Source organism: Lynx canadensis, chromosome E2, assembly GCF_007474595.2.
Source record: "Lynx canadensis isolate LIC74 chromosome E2, mLynCan4.pri.v2, whole genome shotgun sequence".
NCBI classification, from domain to species: domain Eukaryota; kingdom Metazoa; phylum Chordata; class Mammalia; order Carnivora; family Felidae; genus Lynx; species Lynx canadensis.
Window position 1 is genome coordinate 61,215,520 of NC_044317.1, and position 22,561 is coordinate 61,238,080.

At 52.4% G+C, this 22,561-nt stretch overlaps 1 protein-coding gene across 1 annotated transcript; it reads right to left on the minus strand.

Moving 5' to 3' along the window:
- Positions 1–1,594: 1,594 nt before the first annotated feature.
- Positions 1,595–22,387, minus strand: ZNF497 (zinc finger protein 497). Its single transcript, XM_032591308.1, has 7 exons — positions 22,369–22,387; positions 22,213–22,262; positions 21,978–22,037; positions 18,720–18,997; positions 4,953–5,074; positions 3,543–3,642; positions 1,595–3,082 (listed from the first exon to the last, which is right to left on the minus strand). The coding sequence occupies exons 1-7, from the start codon at positions 22,385–22,387 to the stop codon at positions 2,755–2,757; spliced, it is 957 nt and encodes a 318-aa protein (XP_032447199.1). The 3' UTR covers positions 1,595–2,754.
- Between the last annotated feature and the right edge of the window lie 174 nt (positions 22,388–22,561).

Here is a 22,561-nt window from a genome sequence, read left to right on the forward strand (position 1 = left end):
GAATTAAGTGCACGCCAGGGTCTCCCCTCCTCTGGCAAGTGCCTAGGGATCTGGAGCATGTTAGGATAGCTCCTTCTAAGAAACGGGCAACTGACGTCAGTTGCTGCAACGAACACCGACCGCCACTAAAAACGGGGAATAAGGGAGGCCTCTGAATTTGGACACAACGTGTACACCTCACTGTGCTGCCCCAATCTGTTTCCAACTGCAGTTTTGGGTGGGGCCCCCGCGGCAGGTCGCGGATACGAAGCAGGCTGCTCTGCCACTTGGGCCCCATTACCCAGAAGATCCAACGGTGCCAACGGACGGTTTCGACGGCTCAGGCAGGTAAGGATGCTATGTCGAGCCTCTGGCAGCCCCAACAGAATACGATGCTGGTTTCTAAGCGGTCTCTCCTGCACACCCTCAAAGTTCCAGCAATAACTACGCTCCAGCCTTCTCAGAGACGCGCCAGCCCCAGGCCGCCAGGAGCCCATCCCTTCTCCTTTGCACCACCAGCCCTGGAGGTAGTAGCTGCTCTACAGTTATGAATCTCTGGGTTCTTTCAGCCTCACAGAGCTAAATAAACAACCCCCTCAAGATACCTAGGGAGGGTGCGTTCTTTGCCTGCCTCCTCCCCGAGACAGCCCTCTCTGCCCCACACCTCACCCATCACACGGGCCAGATGCACATCCCCACCCTGTGGCGGCGAGACGTTAGCGGGCAGGCTGGAGTTCCCTGCGCCAGCTCTCTCCCGTCGCTCGGGGCTGGCATGGAGCCCCCCAACGCGGCAACCGGGTTGCAGGCGGAGGAGTCCCTGCAACGAGCCGGATATGGCGCCGTGGTGCTCAGCGACCCTTGTGACTAGACGCTGCTACTCTGGCAGACGGCCAAGCAGGATCCTCGTCAGCTGGGAGTCCTCGGGCCAGTCTGGGTCCTCCCTGGGGCTCCACTCTGGAGACATGAGAAGGAATCTTCCAAACGGGGAAAGTAGCCCCACACACTCCCTCTCCCTGCTTCTCTCATGAGCCTGTGTTGGAGTCTGCTCTCCCGGCCAAGGAGACCCAGGAGCAGGAGGAAGTACAGCACATCCAGGGGCAGCCAAGGTCAGAAAGAGGCGTCCAAAATGGTGGTGGAGGTGGCAAGACTGACAAGCACTGACTCCAGGGGAGACCCCAGTGCACACAGCCGTTCAGATCAGGGTGAATCTGGCATGGGGAGACGAGGCGGGGGTAGCTAGGCCAGAGAAGGGTGTTAGTCGTGGCTGGAAACAGTGAACGCCCCCCGTGCTTTGTGGGTGGTCTGCTCCGACCCCCCCCACCCCCACCCCACCCCACCAGTCTCCCACTGAGCCCAACTGCTCTGCCCTAGCACCCCACAGTGACCAGGCTGGCTTCTTCTCGCATTTCCTTTCCCTTCCCGGCGGCCTTCCTGCTCACCACCACTCCACCCCTCCCCCAGCTGGTTTTCCCTCGCTCTAGCTTCCAGAATCTGGTCAGTTGTGCCAGGAAATGGGTCTGAGACCTGCTCACTCAATGAAGGCAGGGCGTGGGGGCTGTGCCACCACCCCCGGGGTGTGTGGGCCTGATACTGGGTCCATAACCAGCCAGAAGTGTTTCAAGCTGCTCAGGTTTATCTTTTTAAACTGGACTCCCAGCTTTAACCATGGAGAGAACAGGAGCAAGGGGTAGGGGTGGGAGGGAAGCAGCTGAGAGCGGACGGCGGCAGGACCACCCCCACTCTTTCCCTTAGGTCTCCTGATGCTCACCAGGGGCCCCAGAGCAAGGCCTCTGACCTTCTGGCCCCCGGCCCTTGGGCCCTCGGCTTAAGAGAAAAAATTCTGTGCAACCTCGGATCCAGCTGAGGGGAGGGGAGGCAGGGAAGGGGGCTCGTCTAACCCTTGCTCCTGGGCAGCCAACTGGGCCCTGGGTCTCAGTCCCACAGGGTTCTGAGACAAGACCACCACGCCTGTGGGAGCCTCTGATTCTCACCGGCCTCTACACAGACACACCCCTCCCGGCATCAAAATCCACCGCCTGCACCTGGTGAATTACCTCCCCGCCACCTGTGTGCAGCCGGGCCCCAGGGGTCACCAGTGAAACTGCCATTGTCATCGTAGGGGCTGTTTCAACGGCCTGACACTCTGCCTGCATCGTCGCCATCCCCGTGCTGCAGCACACCGAGCCCACGACGGTGGGGCACGCGGATGGCGATTTTACACACACTGTCCACGGATGGCAGCATCGGGTGCCTCGCGCCCGGCCGAGTTGACTCAGACTCACAATCTGGCAGGGGCATCCCAGAGTCAGGGTGTGGAGCCACCCGCGTGCCGCTCCCGGTGCTCGTTGAGGTTGGAGCGGTGGCCGAAGGACCTGCTGCACACATGGCACGTGTAAGGCCGCTCACCTGTCTGCCTGCACCTGTGCTCGGCCAGGCCGGAGCCCACGACGAAGGCCTGGCTGCACTGGGTGCACTCAAAGGGCTTCTTGCCAATGTGTGCGCTGGTGCTGCCACAGGCCGGCCACGTGCAGGAAGGCCTTGACCCAGTCGGGACAGGCGTGCAGCTGCGCGACCCCATGTATCTTCAGGTGCTCGGCCAGGTCGAAGTTCTGGCTGAAGGCCTTGCCCCAGGCCGGGCAGGTGTGGGGCCGCGCGCCTGTGTGCCTGCTGGTGCTCCAGGAAGTTGGAGTTCCAGTTGAAGGCTCTGTGGCAGACCGGGCATTCACAGGGCCTCCCGCGCGTGTGCACTCGCTGGTGCTGCAGCAGGTAGGAACTCTAGCTGAACGTCTTGTCGCACTTACTGCACCGGCAGGCAGGCTCCCTGTGGAGAGGCAAGGGGCGGGGCACCAGGCCCTCTTGGATGCTTCTGGGCCTGCCCCAGTCCCTCCTACAGTCTGCAGGCTCCAGCTTCCCTCTGGGGGCCCCCTGGTCCTTTGCCTCCACCGGAGCTTCTCTGGGGTCCTCCCAGGCCCCCAGGCCTCCAGATGCAGCCCCCTCAGAGTGGCCTGGAGTGTCAGTCTTCAGCGCAATCCAGGGAATGTCACCTTTTCCTGGAGCCACCTGCTGGGCCACTGTGCTGGCGACTCCACCTTGCCTCGGTAGTCTGAAACAGGAGGAAGAGAAAGCAAATGCCTAAGAGCCCAAAGCACCCTGGGGAATGGGGCAGAGGGGCCTAGCAGATCTCAGGAACGATGTGATTGTGACAGATCTAGAGTGGGGGCAAAGCTTGGGGCTGGCTGGATCCAGTATGGCCATCACCCCCACCTTTCTTGAGCTGGTGCCCCTGGCCCCTCTTCAGCCTGGAACAGGAAAACAGGGGCCGCAGATGCTGCAACTCTCCCCATAGAGGCAGCATCCGAGGCCAACTCTTGGAGTCAAGCTGTTGCCCTGTTGAGTTCTGGCAGTCCTGGCTATGATGGGAGCATGCCAGGAGACCACCGTGCCTGCCTAGATGGCGTCACATCCCACATGTCCCCACACCTGCCCGGGCAGCAGGATGGGGGGGGGGGGGGGGGGCTGTGGGAGCCAGAATGGTGGAAAGGTTCAAAATCCACCTGTCTCACTTGCACTTGGTCTCCAACTCTGCACAAGGTAGCTCCAGGGCCTGGCTCCCATCCCCTTGCTCCACACCGGGGTCACTAAGCACCAGAGAAGTGAGGACACCTGTTTTTGAGCATAAAGATGGACCTGGTCACCTGTAGAAACACTAGAAGTGAACTACCCTCATTCCAGGAGGCTTAAGGTGGCTACCTGACCCACACCCTGGCTGTGTCTGTCTTCCTCGCCCACCTCCTCTCTGCCCCGACACCTCAGCAGTCCCCTCCACCCGATAGGCAGCCTGGCCAGGGATGAAGGAACCCCAGTGGCTGCCAGGCACTGTTAGACCACATCAGGCTCCTGCCTCAGCCCAACCAGACTGGTCCAGCTACCTAAACCTAGGACTTGGGGTAGCTGTGCAGCCAGATCCCTGGGGGAGAAATGCCAAGGGCAGGAGGCTTCACTGGCCCTGAGGCCACACTTGCATCGTTGGCTGCTCCTGCCTGCAGTGATGCATCCACAGCAAACAAAGCCCATCCACACTCGCCCCTGACCACCCTTACTGTCCTCTATAGAGTCCACAGCCCAGCTGGTGCCCTCATTCTGCATGCACTGGAATTGTCAATGATACCAGGGGCTCCAATTCACCCACTCCAGAGTGAGGCAAACCCCAGGGGCACCTGTCATCCCCAGGCCACTAGCAAGGTGGCCCCAGGGTCAGCTGTCAGGATGAGGTAGGAGCGAGTGCATGGATAGGTGCTGTACCGGGAACTAGGGCTTGGAGAGGGGAACCTCCTGCTCATATTGCTCCTCTGGCTTGGGGACCAGCACCTCTTGGGGACTGGGGGCCGGGACCCGGGGACAGGAAAGCAGGCAGGCCAGGCAGATCCAGAGAAAACAAGGGGCACGTATTGGTACGCTCCATCCTTCTTGGCGTCCCCCACGTCCCCACATTCTGAGGACACAATGCTGAGAACAATCACATGTGTGATCTTGAGGGCATCCATCTTACTCTGGGGTCCGAGCAAAGACCAAGCTCTCACCATCATTCTCCCACAGTGCCCCAACCCTACCAGCCCCAGCTGGGGACCATAGGCCAGGTTCAGAGGGAAGCAGACCCAGCCCCCACCCAGCCTGCCCTCGCCTGGAGTCTCGTCCTGGCCAGCTCCTGCCGCAGCCCCTCCACCAGGGCAAAAGCCTCCCCGGGGCTGCATGGCTGCTGCCCCCCGAACGTGGGCCTGGATCTCAGGTGGCAGCACGCCCAGAAACTGCTCCAGTACCAAGAGCTCCAGCATCTGCTCCTCGGAGCATGCCTCTGGCTAAAACCACTGACAGCACAGCTCTGAGCCGGGCCAGTGCCTCATGAAGCCCCTCTTCCTCCTTGTAGCGGAACCCCAGAAGCACCTGCCATAGATTTCAGAGCTAGGCTCACCCACCATTGGGGCTGGTGTGCTCTGAAGGACCCCGGGGGCCAGGGCTGACGCCTTGTTCTTCCGGGCAGCCATCATACCCCTTCCCAGACAGGGTAGCCACAGGGCCTAGGGCGCTTCCTCTGGACCTGGAGACACAAAGGTGAGCCTGTGAGCACAGCCAGGCCGTGAAGGCCCCTCCCCAGGACCCTCTGAGAGTAACTCTGGGTGCTTGTGCCTGTCAGTAAGACAGGAAGTGAGTGTCCCTGCCTCTGTGTCCAAGTGTTTGAAGGATATACCGAGGTGCCCAGTCTGTGGTCTTCTGTACCATCCCCTCCTCTCCCTGCTTTTCTCAGGGCCCTCTGACCTGGCTTCCTCAACTCCTTGGCTCCACTGATCCCCCACACAGCATGCCAAAGGCTGCAAGCTGGATAGCCAGTCTTGCTTGCCTGCTCCCTTCCAAAATGTTTTGTAAAAATTTAAATTAGTTACCAATGAATGTTAAAAAGTAATCAGATACCGATGGGAATGTCAACTGGTGTGGCCTGGCGGTGGCGGGGGGGGGGGGGGGGGGACACTCTGGCAGTTCCTCAAATGGTTAAACCCAGAGTTCCACGTGACTCAGCAATTCTACCAGTAGGGTATCAATGCAAGAGAAATGAAAGTGTGGGGCGCCTGGGTGGCTCAGTCAGTTGAGCGTCTGACTTCGGCTCAAGTCATGATCTCGCGGTCTGTGAGTTTGAGCCCCACGTCGGGCTCTGTGCCGACAGCTCAGGGCCTGGAACCTGTTTCAGATTCTGTGTCTCCCTCTCTTTCTGACCCTCCCCTGTTCATGCTCTGTCTCTCTCTCTCTCTGTCAACAATAAATAAACATTAAAAAAATTTTTTTATTTTTTTTTTAAAAAGAGAAATGAAAGTGTGTCCAGGCAGCTTTTTTAAACACACACACAAAGAGCTACATGACCCACCTTGGGGCATCCTTTTTCCATTTTTTTCCTCCTTAATCTTGTGTGTATTTTCAAATTTTTTAAAAAATAGAGATCTGTGGCAGTGCTGTGAGGAAACTGTTGCTAAGGAGAATTTGAGCTTTCCCCCATTTCTTTTCCTGTCTCTTTTCCTCTTTCTTTCTCCTGGTCAAGGTTTTAAATGTAACCAAGAAGCAGAGAAGCAAAAAAAAAAAAGTATCCATGCAAAAGCTTGCACATGAATGTCATAGCAGTAGTACAGATAATACAGTAATACAGATAATATATAATATATATAATTACTCTAGCAGCCAAAAAATGGTAACAGGCCAATGTCCATCAACTGATCAATGGATAAACAAAATGTGGCCGATACTTAGAACCAAATGTCATTCTGCCGTAAAAAGGAATGAAATATGGTAACATCCTAGGGGATACATGAACCTTGAAAACGCCATGCTAGGTGAGAGAACCCAGACGCAAAAGACTTCACACTGAATGGTTCTATTTATCTGAAATGTCCAGGATAGGCAAATCTGTAAGAAACAGAAAGTAGATTAGTGACTGCCAGGAACTGGGAAGGAAGGAATGGATAATTTGATTAATTGGGTATGAAATTTCTTTTAGGGTGATAAAAATGTCCTGGAATTAGATCATGGTGATGATTGCACAAAAATCTGAATATACTAAAAAACAACTGTACGTATTAAAAGTGTTAATTTTTTTAGAAAGTCATCAGCCAAGGGGCACCTGTGTGGCTCAGTTGGTTGAGCATCCAACTCTTGATTTTGGCTCAGGTCATGATCTCATGATTTGTGGGATCAAGGCCTGTGTCAGGCTCTGTGCCGGCAGCATGGAGCTTGTTTGGGATTCTCTCTCTCCCTCTCTCTCTGTCCCTCCCCCCTGCTCATGCTCTCTCTCTCTCTCTCTCTCTCTCTCTCTCAAAAATAAGTAAATAAACTTTCAAAAAAAAGACTTTCCAAAAAAAAAGTCATCAGCCAATTTCAAAAGGTTGTTACATGATTTCATGTATATAACATTCTTGAAATGACATAATTGTAGAAATAGAAAACAGAAAGCCAAGCCTTAAGGAGGGGATGGAGGCAGGAGAGAAGTAGGTGTGGCTATAAGGGCAACTTAAAGAATCAGGTGATGGAAATATTCCTTATCCTTACTATCTATTTGATATGGTTATCATACTGTACTGTAGTTTTGCAAAAAGCTACCATTGGACAAAACTGGGTAAACGCTACATAAGATCTCTGTATTATTTCTTACAGATGGGAATTTATAATTATGTCGAACAACTTTTTTTTTTAATCATCAGAATTTAAAAAAAAAAAAAAAAAAAGTCCGTTTTTGTTTCTTGAAGGACCAGAAGACCTGGCTTCAGGAGTCCCATGTTTCTGAGGATAGAGTCTGGCAGGGATATCCCTCCAGGCAGGACTTATGCTTCAGAGCTGCCCAGCCCTCCGTCCCCTCTAACCGGGCCTTCCTGCCTGGGAGTCTGCCCATCTTGGGATAGTATCCAAATCCCTGAAGGTCGTCCCGATTGCCTTCACTGCTCCAGCCTCCCACCGTCCTCATACTCACCTTGCGTGCTCTTTTTCCGCCTGAAAGCCTTTTCCTCCACTTTTCCCCCCAGAATGCCTGATCACCATGGTCTGTGGCCACCTCCCCAGTAAGGTCCCGTCTCCCACGCCAATGGGCTCTCATCCGACGGGTCTCAAGTGACTATTTGTGTCTACTCCCAACCCCCAATGCCCGGGCTCTCACCTACTGGGGACTGGGTGAAAAAATACAAAGTGGGAGAAGGGGAGGGACACTGAGCAGGAGACGTCCAAAGGGGGTTTTGGTCTCAGGAAGTTCTGGGCTTGGATCACACCGGGCAAGTGAGAGTGGAGGTCGGATGCTGGCGTGCAGAAGGCACATGCAAAGGCTCGGAAGCGGGAACCAGGAGCGCCGGGAGGAGGTCTGAACGAATGAATGAATAAACGGAGTTAGGAATGTCGGCGGGCCTAGGGAACGAGAGCAGGAGTAACGAATGGAAGGGCGAATAGACGGACAATAAATGAGCTACGTGGCTCACGGAAGAGCGAGCAGAGCCCACCGACTCTCGGGCGACCGCACTTCCGTCCCGACCCCACTTGGCCGAGCCACTTCCGGGCTGCTCTGGGCGGCGTGGAGACCTTACTCTCAGTGGTCCCAGAGCGCGCCTGCGAGGCCAGGCCGTGGGAGCCGGGGGCGCGGGTCCGATAACACGTCCGAGCTGGGATCGTTCTTTTCTGTGTAAAAGTCTCTCAGTTGCCCCCACTCAATTTGGGTTTGGGCAAGTGTGAATGCATGACTCAGGTAGACAGCATCCAATTCCCCTTGGCCCTCAGGATTGACTCAGGATCCACAGATGACCTACTTGGACCTATGGGTTTCACGGGGCAGGGATTCTTTCTGAACTATTAGGGCTTGTATTTCCTGCGGAACTTTAAACCCTGAATACCTGTCAGCAGGTACAGGTGCAGCCTTCGTGTCTCCATGAAGGGAGAACCTGTCAAGAGAATGGAGCCCACACAGAGAGGCAGAAATGAAGGACAGTGTATTAGTTTCCTGTGGCTGCTATAACATATTACCACAAACCTGATGGCTTAAAATACCAGAAATGCATTCTTTCACAGTTCTGGGTGCCTGAAGTCTGAAATCAGTATCACTGAGCTGAAATTGGAGTGGCAGGAAGGCTACCCTCTTTCTGGAGGTTCTAGGGGAGAATTCATATCCTTCTCTTTTCAACATTTAAACTGCATTCCTAGTATTTCTTGCTTATGGTCCCTTCTTCCACCCTCAAAAAACTGGTTGTAACACCTTATTAAGAAACAAAATCTTTGACACATGTTCATTTTACACTTGCATGAGAGTCACAATTTTAGTTCTTTTTTTCTTAAGTAGGCTCCATGCCCAACTTAGGGCTTGAATTCATGACCCCAAGATCAAGAGTCACGTGCTCTACTGACTGAGCCAGCCAGGAGCTCTATGATTTTAGTTTTTTAAAAAGATGTATTCACTAACAGCACATAACAGTGACTACACTAACAAACAATCCCAGGATCTCAGTGGCTCAACACAATAGACTTCCTTTTTGCTCATGTCACAGTCTCAAGTGGGTCAAGTGACCTTCCTAGAAGATTGTCCTTGATTTAGAAGCTCCTTCTATCCTGGGTCTCTGCTGTTCTTTATGTCCTTCTCAGGATTTTCTGCTGAATCTCCTCTGTCCAGCTGACTGATGAAACAAGTGAAAAAGATGATGTAGGCCATTTTATGTTATCCATCACTCCTGTCCACATTCCATTAGCCAGAACTCATTCACGTGGCTCTGGGTAACTTCAGGGAGCCTGAAAAACATAGGTTTGTGGATGCAGGAAGAGAAAAGGGGATTGTTGGGTATTTTAGTCCATCTGTACCATAGGACACACAATGTCTCCCAGGAAGTCCCTGGTTTTGACTGGACTCAAAGGCTACCATACTCCTAGCCATCCAGTAGCCATTCAACTCCTTGCTCATATGGACTTTCTGATGCTTGATGAAGTTGGACTACCAGCAAAAGCTTTTCCTTATGCTTCTCACTTAGATGGTATAGTAACCAGCATTCAAGAGGACTGTCAACAATCCTCACCTCCTGATAGCCACACCTTTGTTGGTATAGTTTTCTCCTACATTGAATCAGGGATGGTCTGTGTCACCGGTAGAATATGGCATAAGTGACAGTGTGTGACTCGGACTCTTGAATCGCTTGCTCTGGGGGGCGAGGGGAGTCAACTCCCATGTCATGAAGACACTCAAGCAGCTCTATGGAGAAGCCCTTTAGACAGGAACCACTTGCCAACCATATAAGTGAGCCATCTTGGTAGTGGACCCTTGAACCCATCATGCTTCAGAGGACTACAGCCTCATGAGAGACCCTGTCATGTGATTCATTCTGGCCAGTGAGCGGTGAGAAGAAGTACCCTGCAGCTGATGGGCTACACTTTCAATTAAGAGGTGTGAGACCCCGAGAATTCCTTTTCTATCTTTCATATTAGTGTCCAGCTATGTTGGAGATAGTGGCTGTTCCATTGTCAGGGACCCTGATGAGTGACAGTGAATGTAATGAGTAGTGCCCTAGCCAACCTGTGAAGCATGGTTTGGGCAGGAGTTAGTTTTAGTGTTTTCAGTCAGTAAGGCAGTAAGCTGTGTCACTGAAGTGGAACTGAGCCCACCTGGTCACATTCCTAGGTTCTCCCCAAAAAGAATTCTCTTGTGTTGAGGCTTGATGGGAAATTTTATTACATATATCATACCAATGGGTTTTTCTTTGGTTTGAATGTTTTCAGATCAAAACCTGTTGATGGTTACAGGTCATTCATGGCATGGTGACCAGTGGTAGAGTTTACCTCCTTCATAAATCCTCTTATGTCTACCAAGGATTGATTTTTCAATAATAGAATGTCTCTCCAGAATACATGTTCTAGGTTTCTGTAAAAGATTGAGTTGTCTTTGGGTATACCCACAAAACGGGTATGGTAAATGTAAATGCAAACAGCTGAATGGAGGGGCTCTGCTCACTCCAGCAACAACCAACACCAAGAAGGCCTGATGCCTGCTATGACTATTTCCAAATGCCACTGTGGCTGTTAGTTTTCCATTGCTGCTATAACAAATCACAAATTTAGTGGCTTAAAACAATGCAAATTTGTTATCTCACATAAAGCAAGGTTTCAGCAGCGTTGCTTCCTTCTGGAGGCTCAAAGGCAGGATCTGTTTGCTTGCCTTTTCTAGATTCTAGATCCCACCTACTTTCCTTGTCTTGTGGCCCTGTCTTCCATCTTCAGAGCCAGCAGTGAAACATCAGATTCTGCCCCTCCTGCCTCTTCTTATACAAAGATGTTTGATTACATTGGGCCCATCATAAATAAGCCAGGATAATGTCCCGCATCAAGATCCATTATCACACCTTATAGTCCCTTTTGTTGTGTGAAATAACATATTCATAGGTTCTAGGGACTAGGACACATACATCTTTTGAGGAAGGTGGGGTGCATTATTCTCCCTACAACAGTGGCTTTTTCTGAGCTCTTCATATGGTTTACTGGGAAAACACAGTATGTGCATCAAGATGCCATTCAGATTAAACAAAACTATGAAAGTTTAGCCTGGAATCTAATACACATGCAGCTCAGAACAGTCCCATCTGGGTAGGGGTTCACTTGGCGGGCCATAACTAAAATATGCAGAGCGGGGGGAGTGAATCTGATGTGCAGCAAACATACATGGAAGGGTCAGACAGAGAAGGCCCACCTGATGGGTAGGAATATGGAAAGGAGGAAGAAGAGGACTTGCATGTTGATTAGGTTACTGATCAATGACAGTCACTAAGAGAGGATTGACCTGTTAAAGAGTTCATGGTAGGGGTACCTTGGTGGCTCAGTTGGTTAAACCTCCGACTTCGTCTCAGGTCATGATTTCCTGGTTCACAAGTCTGAGACCTGCATCAGGCTCTGTGCTGACAGCTCAGGGCCTGGAGCCTGCTTCAGATTCTGTGTCTCCTTCTCTCTCTGCCCCTCTCCCACTTACGTTCTGTCTCTCTCTCACAAAAATAAACTTGAAAAAACTTTTTATTAAAAAAAAAAAAAAAAAAAAGAGTCCACGGTAAGAATGAGAATTCTTCCTAAGTTCTTGCTACTTCCAGAACAAATATGGACTTGCCCAGCACAGCCTCTGGAGTTTGAGTATATAAGTGCACTAAATCAATACTTCACTGAGCACGAGGGCTCGGGCTCTTGTTCTTTCATTCTGTTCCCTTTTCTGTGGAATGTAGACAGATATTCCTTTATCAAAAGTTCCAGAAATTTGAGTCTATTCGATGAAACCGTTTTCACCAACTCTTCCTCGACCGACTGTTGCTTTTCTGTCATTTTTGCTAATTCCTAAAAAGCAGGTGCCCAGGGGCACCGGTGACCTGCAATAAGTTGGCTTGGAACTGAAAAGAATCAGGAAGCATTTAACCAAATCTCTCTACGCTTTCTCAGCCAAGGACACTTCAGAGTAACCAGATGTGGTTCTTTTCAGGATGCTGCTCCCAACAGTCTCTGGTGGATTATTTTGCCCTTGGACATCGCAACCACAATGGGACACATTTGCTGACAGTCAGTGATCTGGAGGAAAACGTTTTGGAGTGAAAATTATGTACATAAAAGGTGAAAATACAGAGTTTGACACGTTCCACAGATCTTGAGGGGTCACAGAAGCAGCTGGAACATCAATGGAGCATGGGAAGTGGAAGGGCCCATATTAAGGGTGGTTTGTATGGTCACACGTTCAGCAAGTCAACGGTCTGACGCATTCTCCAAAGAAACAAAGATGGCAATAAGGACAGTCCTCACTCGGGTCACATGTGATAACTGCCAAACCTCCTGCAGCCTCCAGGCCTGTGTGAGACTGGCCTTAGACCCGGGACAGATGAGGCTACCTTTCTCCATCTGAATCTCAAAGCCACTTAGCATCTGGGTTGACTAAGGTTTCATGGGGCCACATTCAGGCCCATGAGGATATTGATCCTTGCTGGTTCCCTCTCCCATGGGTGGTACTGATCAGGGCTAATACCTTGGAAATCCAACACCTTCCCCATTGTGTCAACTACCACTTTGTGCCTTGGTTTCTCCAACTGACAATTTAACCACCTGGAGATTGAGACCCAAGCAGAAGTGCTCAGAGCCCCAAAATGAGGGACTTGAAGCAAGTTTGAGGACATCTGGGTGCCACTGGGCAAGCATGTTGTCCCCCAGTGCCAGACTGTCCATGGGGCCCTAACAGAGTGATCTGTCACCATGGGAGCCAGTGGGAGGCTGAGAGAGAAACACCTCTTTCCCAAGCACCTATGGATTTGAGTCCACAGATATTCTTTCCAGGTGGGAAGTGGCTGCTATCCCACCCTGTTACTGGGTTTCTGCCTGTCTGCAGCTCTCCAAGAACAGCAGTTGTGGGTTCCTTCTGCCCTCCAGTGCTGACCATCCCAACAACAGATGGATATGAATCTAACCTGCAACAGACACCATGCCCAGGGCTGATGGAGCCAGGCTCAGTGGCCATGACTCCTGCAGGGTCCTGATGGCCTGCCTGGGGAAGGTCAAGGGAGGAGCTTTCTCTAGAATGAGCGGCTTGCTGTGCAAATAAAATAGACACATTGAGGGTCCAGGTTTCAAAAAGTATCACTTGTATGTACACTGGGATTGACAAAACTGTTGGGTTGTGTGGACCCAGTGTGGGTGGACTGATCAGCCTCTTCCAGCTAACTCACCACACTCAGACTTTGTCCTAATGAGGACAGATAGGCAGAAAGAACTGGAAGAAAAAAAGGCAATTGCACAATGTACTCCCACACAGCTGGTGGGAATGGAAAACGATGGAGCTAGCTGCTGTAGAAAACAGCCTGGCAATTCCCCAAAAGGTTAAACATGGAGTTAGCACATGACACAGCAATCCCACTCCTAAATATTTATCCAAGAGAAGTGAAAACCACTAATCAAGCAAAAATTTGTACACAAATGTTCACTACAGCATTTTTTATATAATAGCCCAAAGGTAGTAATAACTCAAATGTCCATCACCTGAAGAATGGATAAACAAGATGTGGTCTGTTCATACAAGGAAGTATCACTCAGCAATAAAATGGAATGAAATACTAATACGTGATTGGACCTCAGAAAACAGTAAGGTCAGTGAAAGAAGCCAGACACAAAAAGACCACACTGCACAATTCCATTTATGTGAAAAATCCAGAATAGGCAAATCCAGAGACAAAGACTGTATTGGTAATTGCCAAGGGCTGAGGGAAGGAAGTATGGGGGGTAACTGCTTAGTGAGTATGCAGTTTCATTTTGGGGTGCTGAAAATGTTCAGGAATCAGACAATGGTGATTGTTGCACAACATAGCAAATATATTAAAAACTAAAAATTATACTAAAAACCAAAGTGAATTGTACACTTCAAAATGGTTCATTTATATTATATGAACTATACTTCAAAAACAAAACAAAACAACAGAATATACCCGAGCATAAACATTCCTGCCTTTGGTGTGCCCAGGTGTCTGCCTGGGTGAGTCCATTCTGCAGCATCCAGGATGTCATGTGAGCTCGGGCCACAGGCACAGTAATGCGTGGAACAGAGGTACGTGTTTGTGTGTTTTAAACAATGCTTTTGTAATGAGAAAAGCAAGGTCTTCAAAAGTGTTAGGTAAAAATGAAATATACGGACTTCAAGCTGTATTACAAAGCTGTAGTCATCAAGACAGTATGGTACTGGCACAAAAACAGACACTCAGATCAATGGAACGGAATAGAGAACCCAGAAATGGACCCACAAACGGATGGCCAACTAATCTTTGACAAAGCAGAAAAGAATATCCAATGGAGTAAGACAGTCTCTTCAGCAAATGGTGCTGGGAAAACCGGACAGCGACATGCAGAAGAATGAACATGGACCACTTTCTTACACGATACAGACAAATAAACTCAAAATGGGTGAAAGACCTAAACATAAGACAGGAAGCCATCAAAATCCTAGAGAAGAAAACAGACAACAACCTTTGTGACCTCGGCCACAGGAACTTCTTACTGAACACGTCTCCAGGGGCAAGGGAAACAAAAGCAAAAATGAATTATTGGGACCTCATCAAAATAAAAAGCTTCTGCACAATGAAGGAAAAAGAGCAAAACGAAAAGGCAACCAACAGAATGGGAGAAGATATTTGCAAATGACATCAGATAAAGGGTTAGTATCCAAAATCTATAAAGAACTTATCAAACTCAACACCCAAAAAACAAATAATCTAGTGAAGAAATGGGCAAAAGACATGAATGGACACTTCTCCAAAGAAGACCCCCAGATGGCCAACTGACACATGAAAAAATGCTCAACATCACTCATCATCAGGGAAATACAAAGCAAAACCACAATGAGATACCATCTTACACCTGTCAGAATGGCTAACATTAACAACTCAGGCAACAACAGATGTTGGCGAGGATGCAGAGAAAAAGGATCTCTTTTGCATGGCTGGTGGCAATGCAAGCTGGTGCAGCCACTCTGGAAAACAGTAGGGAGGATCCTCAAAAAACTAAAAATAGAACTACCCTATGACCCAGCAATTGCACTACTAGGCATTTATCCACGGGATACAGGAGTGGTGTTTCGAAGGGATACATGCACCCCAACGTTTATAGCAGCACTATCTACAATAGCCAAAGTATGGAAAGAGCCCAGATGTCCATCGACTGCTGAATGGATAAAGATGTGGTATACATATACAATGGAGTATTATTTGGCAATCAAAAAGCATGAAATTTTGCCATTTGCAACTACGTGGATTAGTCAGTCAGAGAAAGACAAATATCATATGACTTCACTCATATGAGGACTTTAAGACACAAGACAGATGAACATAAGGGAAGGAAAGCAAAAATAATACAAAAACAGGGAGGGAGACATAACATAAGAGACTCTTAAATATGGAGAACAGAGGGTTACTGGAGAGGTTGTGGGAGGGGAGGTGGGCTAAATGGGTAAGGGGCATTAAGGAATCTACTCCTGAAATCATTGCTGCACTATATGCTAAGTAACTTGAATGTAAATTTTAAAATTAAATTAAATGGTAAAAAACACATATACAGGATGCATGGTTAAATTTGAAGATAGATAGATAGATAGATAGATAGATAGATAGATAGATAGATAAAATAAAAACTTCTCCCACCTGGCCACGCTAACTGCACACCAAGCAGTTTTCACATCAGAGGCTGAACCTCTGCATTCTCCCCAGGCCCATACTTTTCTTCAGCCAAGGGTCTCTTAATCCACTCATTTCAAGAAAACTCTTGATGGGAAGCTAGACACGTCTGCTGTATGTGATGGGCCACAAGCTGGAGCACGGGGTGATGCTTTATGGTGTCTCAAGCCCCCGGGCACTGCCAGCACTGATTTACAGGTGGGAAGCTGTGACTTGGCAAGGGCAGGACACAGGGTGTGCCCCGCTCTGTCTGACCATGGAGCCGTGTCCTCCACACTCAGTTTAGCCACTGGCTCCCACTGCCACGCACAACATTCAGCTCCTGCCTCTTACAGGCATGGGCTTCGCCCTCTGGGGGGTGAATGCCAGTCACAGAGAGCTGTGAAAAGCAGGCCCATCCCACCCACCTCCCCAGCGTCCTCTGCACCCCCTCAGCCTCTGCCTCTAGGCACCGAAAGTTCTGCAGAGTTCCCTGGTCAGCCTCCCAAAGATCAGGCTGACCTTGCAGGGGGCCAACTACAGAATTGTGGGGGAAGCCATAAGCACGGATGTGGGGACTATCACTCCTCTCTTCCTCATACAGCTGTCTCTCCAGAGCGAACTCTGGCCCCTCACAGAGAAGAGGGGGGCCCCACAGTGAGCGCCATGCAGCAGGAGGGAAGGCACTCAGGTTTCTGTGTATCATCCCTGGGGAGGAACCAGGGCTTCCACAAATGTACATCCTGGAAGCCTCTTAGCCAGGATCCAGGTCTCTCTGACAGGACACCAGGTCACTGCATTCCAGGTGTGAAGGACAGTGAGTGGGACCTGGGTGCCTGCCATGCCTCCGCCCCAGGGCTTCCAGTAAATGCTTCCCTACAGGGTCATGGCTGCTGGCCTCATACCCTGGTTTGCACAATAGCTGGCAGCCAGAGCAGGTCCCCAGGCCAGCATTCTACATGACCTCCTGGAACCTTAGGGACCCAGAGCCCAAGGACCCACCAGGGTTGAAGAACACATCTGGGACAGCCTGGCCAACTGGAGACAGCCAATCACCAAGGAATCAGTGGACAGGCCACGGGATGGGTGGTCTGGAGTGTCAGGTCACTCAGGACTGGACAGATGCCACCGAAGAAAGCTGTAGTGGACTGAATGGTCCCCCCACCCCCAAAAGATACATCCATACCCTAACCCCCAGAACCTGTGAAAGTACCTTAGCTGGGAAAGGAGTTTTGCACATGTAGTTAAGGATCTTGAGATGAGATCATCCTGAACTCCCTGGGTGGGTCCTAAATCCAAAAATAAGAATCCTTATAAGAGAGAGACAGAGAGAAGAGAAGGCCAAAGTTGAGTGTTGGCGCCATGACCCAAGTTACAAATGGACCCACCAGGTGCCAGGACGGTTGCATGGGATGGTTTCCACCTCAGAGCCTTAAGAGTGGAGCCCTGCTGACATCTTTATTTCAGACTTCTGGCCTCCAAAACTGAGAATAAATTTCTCTTGTTTTAAGCCACCTAATTGGTAATTATTTATTATAACAGCCACAGAATATTAACATGGAGACTGGTCCAGCACCCTTCATAGGATGAGTGGGTTATGTGTGGGAGCTCTCCTGATCCGTGGTGATGCAGAGGATCAGGTAAGACTGGGTGGTCCCAGGAAAAAGGAGCAGCTCCCACCTAGCAGGAAGGCACCCCAAACTTACAGGATGTGGGGACCAAGGGTCAACCATTAGCCATGTACCCAGGGCATCTCCAGAACTGTCCCCAGACACCCTGCTCCCATAGGTACCTTCCTCTGTTCATCTACGGTGACAGAAACCTGCCTCCCAGCACTAGACGGCAGATGGAAGCTGCAGACCAGGGAAGAGTCTCCCTGCCTCTCTTGCCCTGCTCCCAGTCTACACCTTTAAACTGCCCTACTTGTCCCTGGATGACCTTCCTTCCAGTCACAGACCTGAGAACTGAGGCTGAGCTCGGCAAGGGCTCCCGGGAGCCTGTCCCCAACCCTGCACTGCAGCTGTCCCAGTGACCTCCCATCTGCCCTGGATGAGCATGCCCTGCACCCTGAGTGCTCACCCAGTCTTTCTATGGGTTTCCGGGGCTGCTGGTGGATGGGACCAGGGCACAAAGCAGCCACCTTGGGGCAAACAGGGGGCTGAAAGATGAACGTGTCCCAGGCTGAGCCCTGAAGAACATGACAACAGCACACCGGAAAAAGGTTAGTGGGGCTGACCTTCCTCAGAGCTTGGGCACAGCCCACTGAGGCTGATAACCATCTGCCCTATTCTACACTGTACATGCAGTGCATGACCCCATAGGGCAGAAGTGCCCCGAGTGCGGGCAAAACTCCGTTCTGTGCCTGTCCTCCCCACGGTGCCTCCATCTTCCTGGCCCTGGCCCCGGAGGACACGGAAGTTTCAGCACTCTCAGGCCATCTACCGTGTCTGGGTCGGTGGATGCGGCGGAGCCAACCGGGGGATCCTTACAGGGCGTGAATGAGCAGGAGGAAAATTAAATTAGTGAGGTGAAGAAGAACAAACGCGGGGTAGCGCCAGCACGTAGGAAAGAACGGCTTCTTAGGTCTCTTTGACGAAGGGACACTTAACTGGGACTGAAGGAGGAAGAGGAGCCGCTGTGTCTGGGGACAAGTAAAGGGAAACGGCAAGCGCAAAGGCCGGGAGGCGGGACTGGAGGCAGTCGGGAGGCCGCGTCGGCCAAGCGGAGGATATGGGCTTGATTTTGAGAGTCGCGACGACGGGTCCTGGGCCTGGTGCCTCTCACGTGGGCCTCAGTCTCCACACTCAAGATTGGACACGCGGGAGCCAGAACTAGGACCGCCCCGCCGCCGGAACCGAAGGCCGCACCTGCAGTGGCCAGCCCGGACCCTGGGCTAGAGGACCGGAAACGCGCGGCCTCTGCCGGGAGACCTACACGCCAGGGTGCGGAGGGAGCAGGGGGCGGCGGCCGCGCTGAGCGCCCGGAGGAGCCCGCCTCGCAAGCTGGGGTCGCGGGTACGCGCCGAACGCCACATACCAGCTTGAGGGGCGGCCCGCACGGGTGCCCTGGTCCCCGCCTCGCACGCAGCACGAAGCCTTCTTCCCTCTGCCTACGGTCCGTCGCGGCACTGTGCCTCCGCCGGAGAGCCGGAGCCCTCGCGGGGGCTGTAGGGAAACGTAGTCCCGCCGCCCCGGCTGTCCAACCCCAGGACTCCCAGCTGTCATGGCAACCGCGGCCATCCACACCCAGTAGGCGAGGCGTGGACTTGCGTGGTCGCCCAGGAAACGGCGGCGCAGACAAACGAGCAGTGCCGCCTGTCCGAGCCAAGCGGGTGTTTGATAGCCCTTGCTTCCAGTCAGACTTCTGGGAGTTCGGGACCCAGAAACGATCTGCCATTTGCAGCCTCGCTAGGGGAACAAGAGTTGGGGGTGGGAGACACGTGCGTAGCTCTGAAAAGCCTGGGTGAGCGGGCTATTCTCTAGACCAATGAAATCGCTGGAACCTCTGGGTTGGGGCTCGAGCATGTGTGTCAAAACTCCACAGTTGATTCTAATATGTGCCCCATTTGAGAACCCCCAGCTCCAAAGGTGACGCTAACCCTGCTTGCTCAGGATGGGCTGGTGAGGCCTCCCCACCCATTTATGTCACCCTCATCTTCTGCTCGTTATCTCGTGGCTCCTGCCTCACATAAACACATCTAATTTTATTGAGCTGATTCACCTCATGTATGGCATCCAGCAACCCATCCTGGCTGTCCCAACTTTCTGCTCATGCTGTGTGTGTGTGTCTCAGGGGGCACTGGGCCTATCCCACTCCCTTTCTTATTTTTTTTTTTCAACATTTATTTATTTTTGGGACAGAGAGAGAGAGACAGAGCATGAACGGGGGAGGGGCAGAGAGAGAGGGAGACACAGAATCGGAAACAGGCTCCAGGTTCTGAGCCATCAGCCCAGAGCCCGACGCGGGGCTCGAACTCCCGGACCGCGAGATCGTGACCTGGCTGAAGTCGGACGCTTAACCGACTGCGCCACCCAGGCGCCCCCCCACTCCCTTTCTTGATGCTCTGGGTATCTGGACATTGAATGCTCTGACTCAGGGTCTTCTGTCTCCCTGTCCAGGGACAAAGTCAGGGCTCGGTATGGAGTCCTGTGTGGAACCTACCATGCTGAAGGATGATGGATGGAGCAGTCACTGAGGAGCACTTGGAGGGCCGCCGCCCACGTGCCTACCCAGGTACACACGAAGGACTTGCCCACAGTTGCCGCACACGAAGGAGTGCAACCGCTGGCTATGTGGCTGCCCCAGTGAGTGAGCCGTTTCCACCAATGGCCGAAGGCCCCGTGCACTCCCTGGGGCTTCTCACTGCCGGGTCCTCTGGTGCTCGATGAGGATTACCAAAATTGGGGCTTCTCGTGCCCATGGGTGCACTGTTGTTGAAGGAGCTTCAAGCTCTTGCAAAAAAGTTCTGCTCTGGCTCCACAGAAAGGGCCTCCCCTCGGAATGAATTATCCGGCTTCTGCCCACCACACAAAGGCCTTATTGCTGTTGAGGCAGGCATGAGTCTGCTTGCACTCAGGGGGTTGGAGCCCCAATTGAAGGTGGGTACTGGCATTGGGGGTGTGTCTAGATGGGGGCTAGCTACAGGGTCTGTGGAAGAGCTGCATGCCCTCCCCGTTTTTATAGAACCCTGCTGCCTAAGTGCACTGCCCCACACCCCAGGGCTAAAGCTGGGAGCAGCACCAGGAAAGCACCTCACTACATTCACTGGTCACATACACAGAGCTTCAGGAGTGAGAACCCTGGTCATGCAGGTTACTAGAGAGGAAGTGGGAGTCCCACATGAGGAACCCAACTCCCTCAAATTGTCAGGTCACTGGACTGGGGCTTGTGCCAAAGTCACAGACCTGGGAGCCTGCATCCTAGGAAAGTTGTCTGGCCACCTGCCACGCCCTTTACACAGGCCCCTTACCTGAGAGGGGATAGCACATCTCTGTCCTCTGCCAGGAGTCTTGGCTCCACCTTGGGTCTCTCCTAAAGGCCCAATGCAGTTCACTGGAGTCAGTCTCAGGGACTCTTGTGCATTTTAGCTATGCAAGGTGACCATCCCCCCCGCTACTTCCCACCCCATGGGGTTTTATGGCAAGACCTCCCTCCTGCTCTCCAATGCACAGCAGGCCACTCTTTCAAGTTCTGTACACACGTCCATTATCAAGTAACCACCAGCAGCCCAGGGCACAGGATCCAAACTGGCCTTGTCCCATTCTGTTCTCATTTCTATGCTGAAGGGGGAAACTGAGGTTTAGGGGGTGGTGCCTTCTCAGCTTCTGAGGAGAAAGGGGCAGGGTTGGGAGCCTCCCTCTGGATCCTGCTGAGTGCAAGGGTAACTGGTGCCTCTGCCTCTCAGCTTCCCTGTTTTCCCCAGCTAGCACCTCCCCAGAAACCCTAACCGCAGGACGAGGTAGGGCCCCTAAGGATCACAAAGTATTCTGCCAGGACCAGGTAGGAGTTCACTTATCCCCTCCTCATCCCCCACAGACCCCAGTGGTAGGCCCAAGGCTGCTGTTTGCACGCACCAGGACAGGGAAGCGACAAGGGCCAGAGGCTGCAGGGGCTCGGGATATTGGTGCCCCCTTGCAGCCTGGGATCTAACCCCCTGCTTAGGCCACCTTCAGGGTATGTCCTTCTGAACAATGGCATGAACTGTGACTGGCAACAGTCCAAGGAGGCCCAGAGTCTCCCCGAAATTGGGGTAGGGGCAGGGGCAGAGCCCTTCCAATCGGTAAACAAACAGCTACTGGGCCCATACTATAAGCTTGCTCACAGGGTGGTGGGCAAGTGGGTCACTGGAGATCTATCTATGCAGGACCCCTTCGGTCAAGTGGCTGGGCCCTTTGGGGTCTGGCTAGAGGGAACATCCCCTTGGAGGCAGAGACCTCATCAGGAGGTAAGGAGCTCCATGCTGCCCCATTATCCTCCCACCAGCCAGCTTGGGTGAGCAACCACAGTGTTCACTGCCTCTGGCAAAACAACCAAAACAAGTCCGCGTCCCAGCTAGACTCCAGGGTCTAGGTTTAGGAGGCGACAAACAGGAGGGGGATGTGTAGGGCCGGCACAAGATCTTCGAGTTGGCCACATGGTCAAGGGTGGGGCACCCACTACCCGTGCCGACCCCCCTGCACCCGTCCATTGATCTCGCATCAACGCATGGCCGAGATGCATCAAACAGTGGGGTTTGCCCCCCAAGCCACCTGCTGGGCACAGCACCCGGTCCCACGTCCGGAGCTCCTCCCCTACCCTCAAGCTATGAAGAGGCGGCTGGAGCTGCAGGGGTCGAAGAGAAATGATGGGGGTACCCTGGCATGGGGTGAAGAGAGGTCAAACCGGAAAGGGTCTCCTCTGGGAGGCTCAGGCCCGCAGCAACCCCGGGCGTGCAAGCGTGGGGGAGGCCGACCTGGGAGAGGGGCTCGCGCATGCACGTGGGGGGGGGGGGGCAGGACCAGCGGAGGGCAATCGTGACCACCAGGCTCACTCTTCCTTCCCGAGCCTGCAGCGAGCGCGTGCCTGTGAAGCGACTGTAACCTGGACGAGGAGCGAGAGGGGTACCGAACTGGATGCCCTACTCAAAACCGGTGGCAGGTGGGGCGTGGAGCCCGCGGCGGAACACGGTGGAGAGCGCGAGCCTGACTTCCGCCGTCACTAGACATGGCGGCTTGGCCTCAGAGAATTCTCTGAGCTTGTGCAAGCCCCTCCTCCCCCCCCCACCCCGCCCCAAGAAGGAAAGTACTGAAGGTTGGAACAGCCGCCAGGCACGCTTATGGGGCCGCTTCTGCAAGTGCGCGTGCGCAAAGGATTTACGGCTTTCCTTTGGCCCAGCAGGC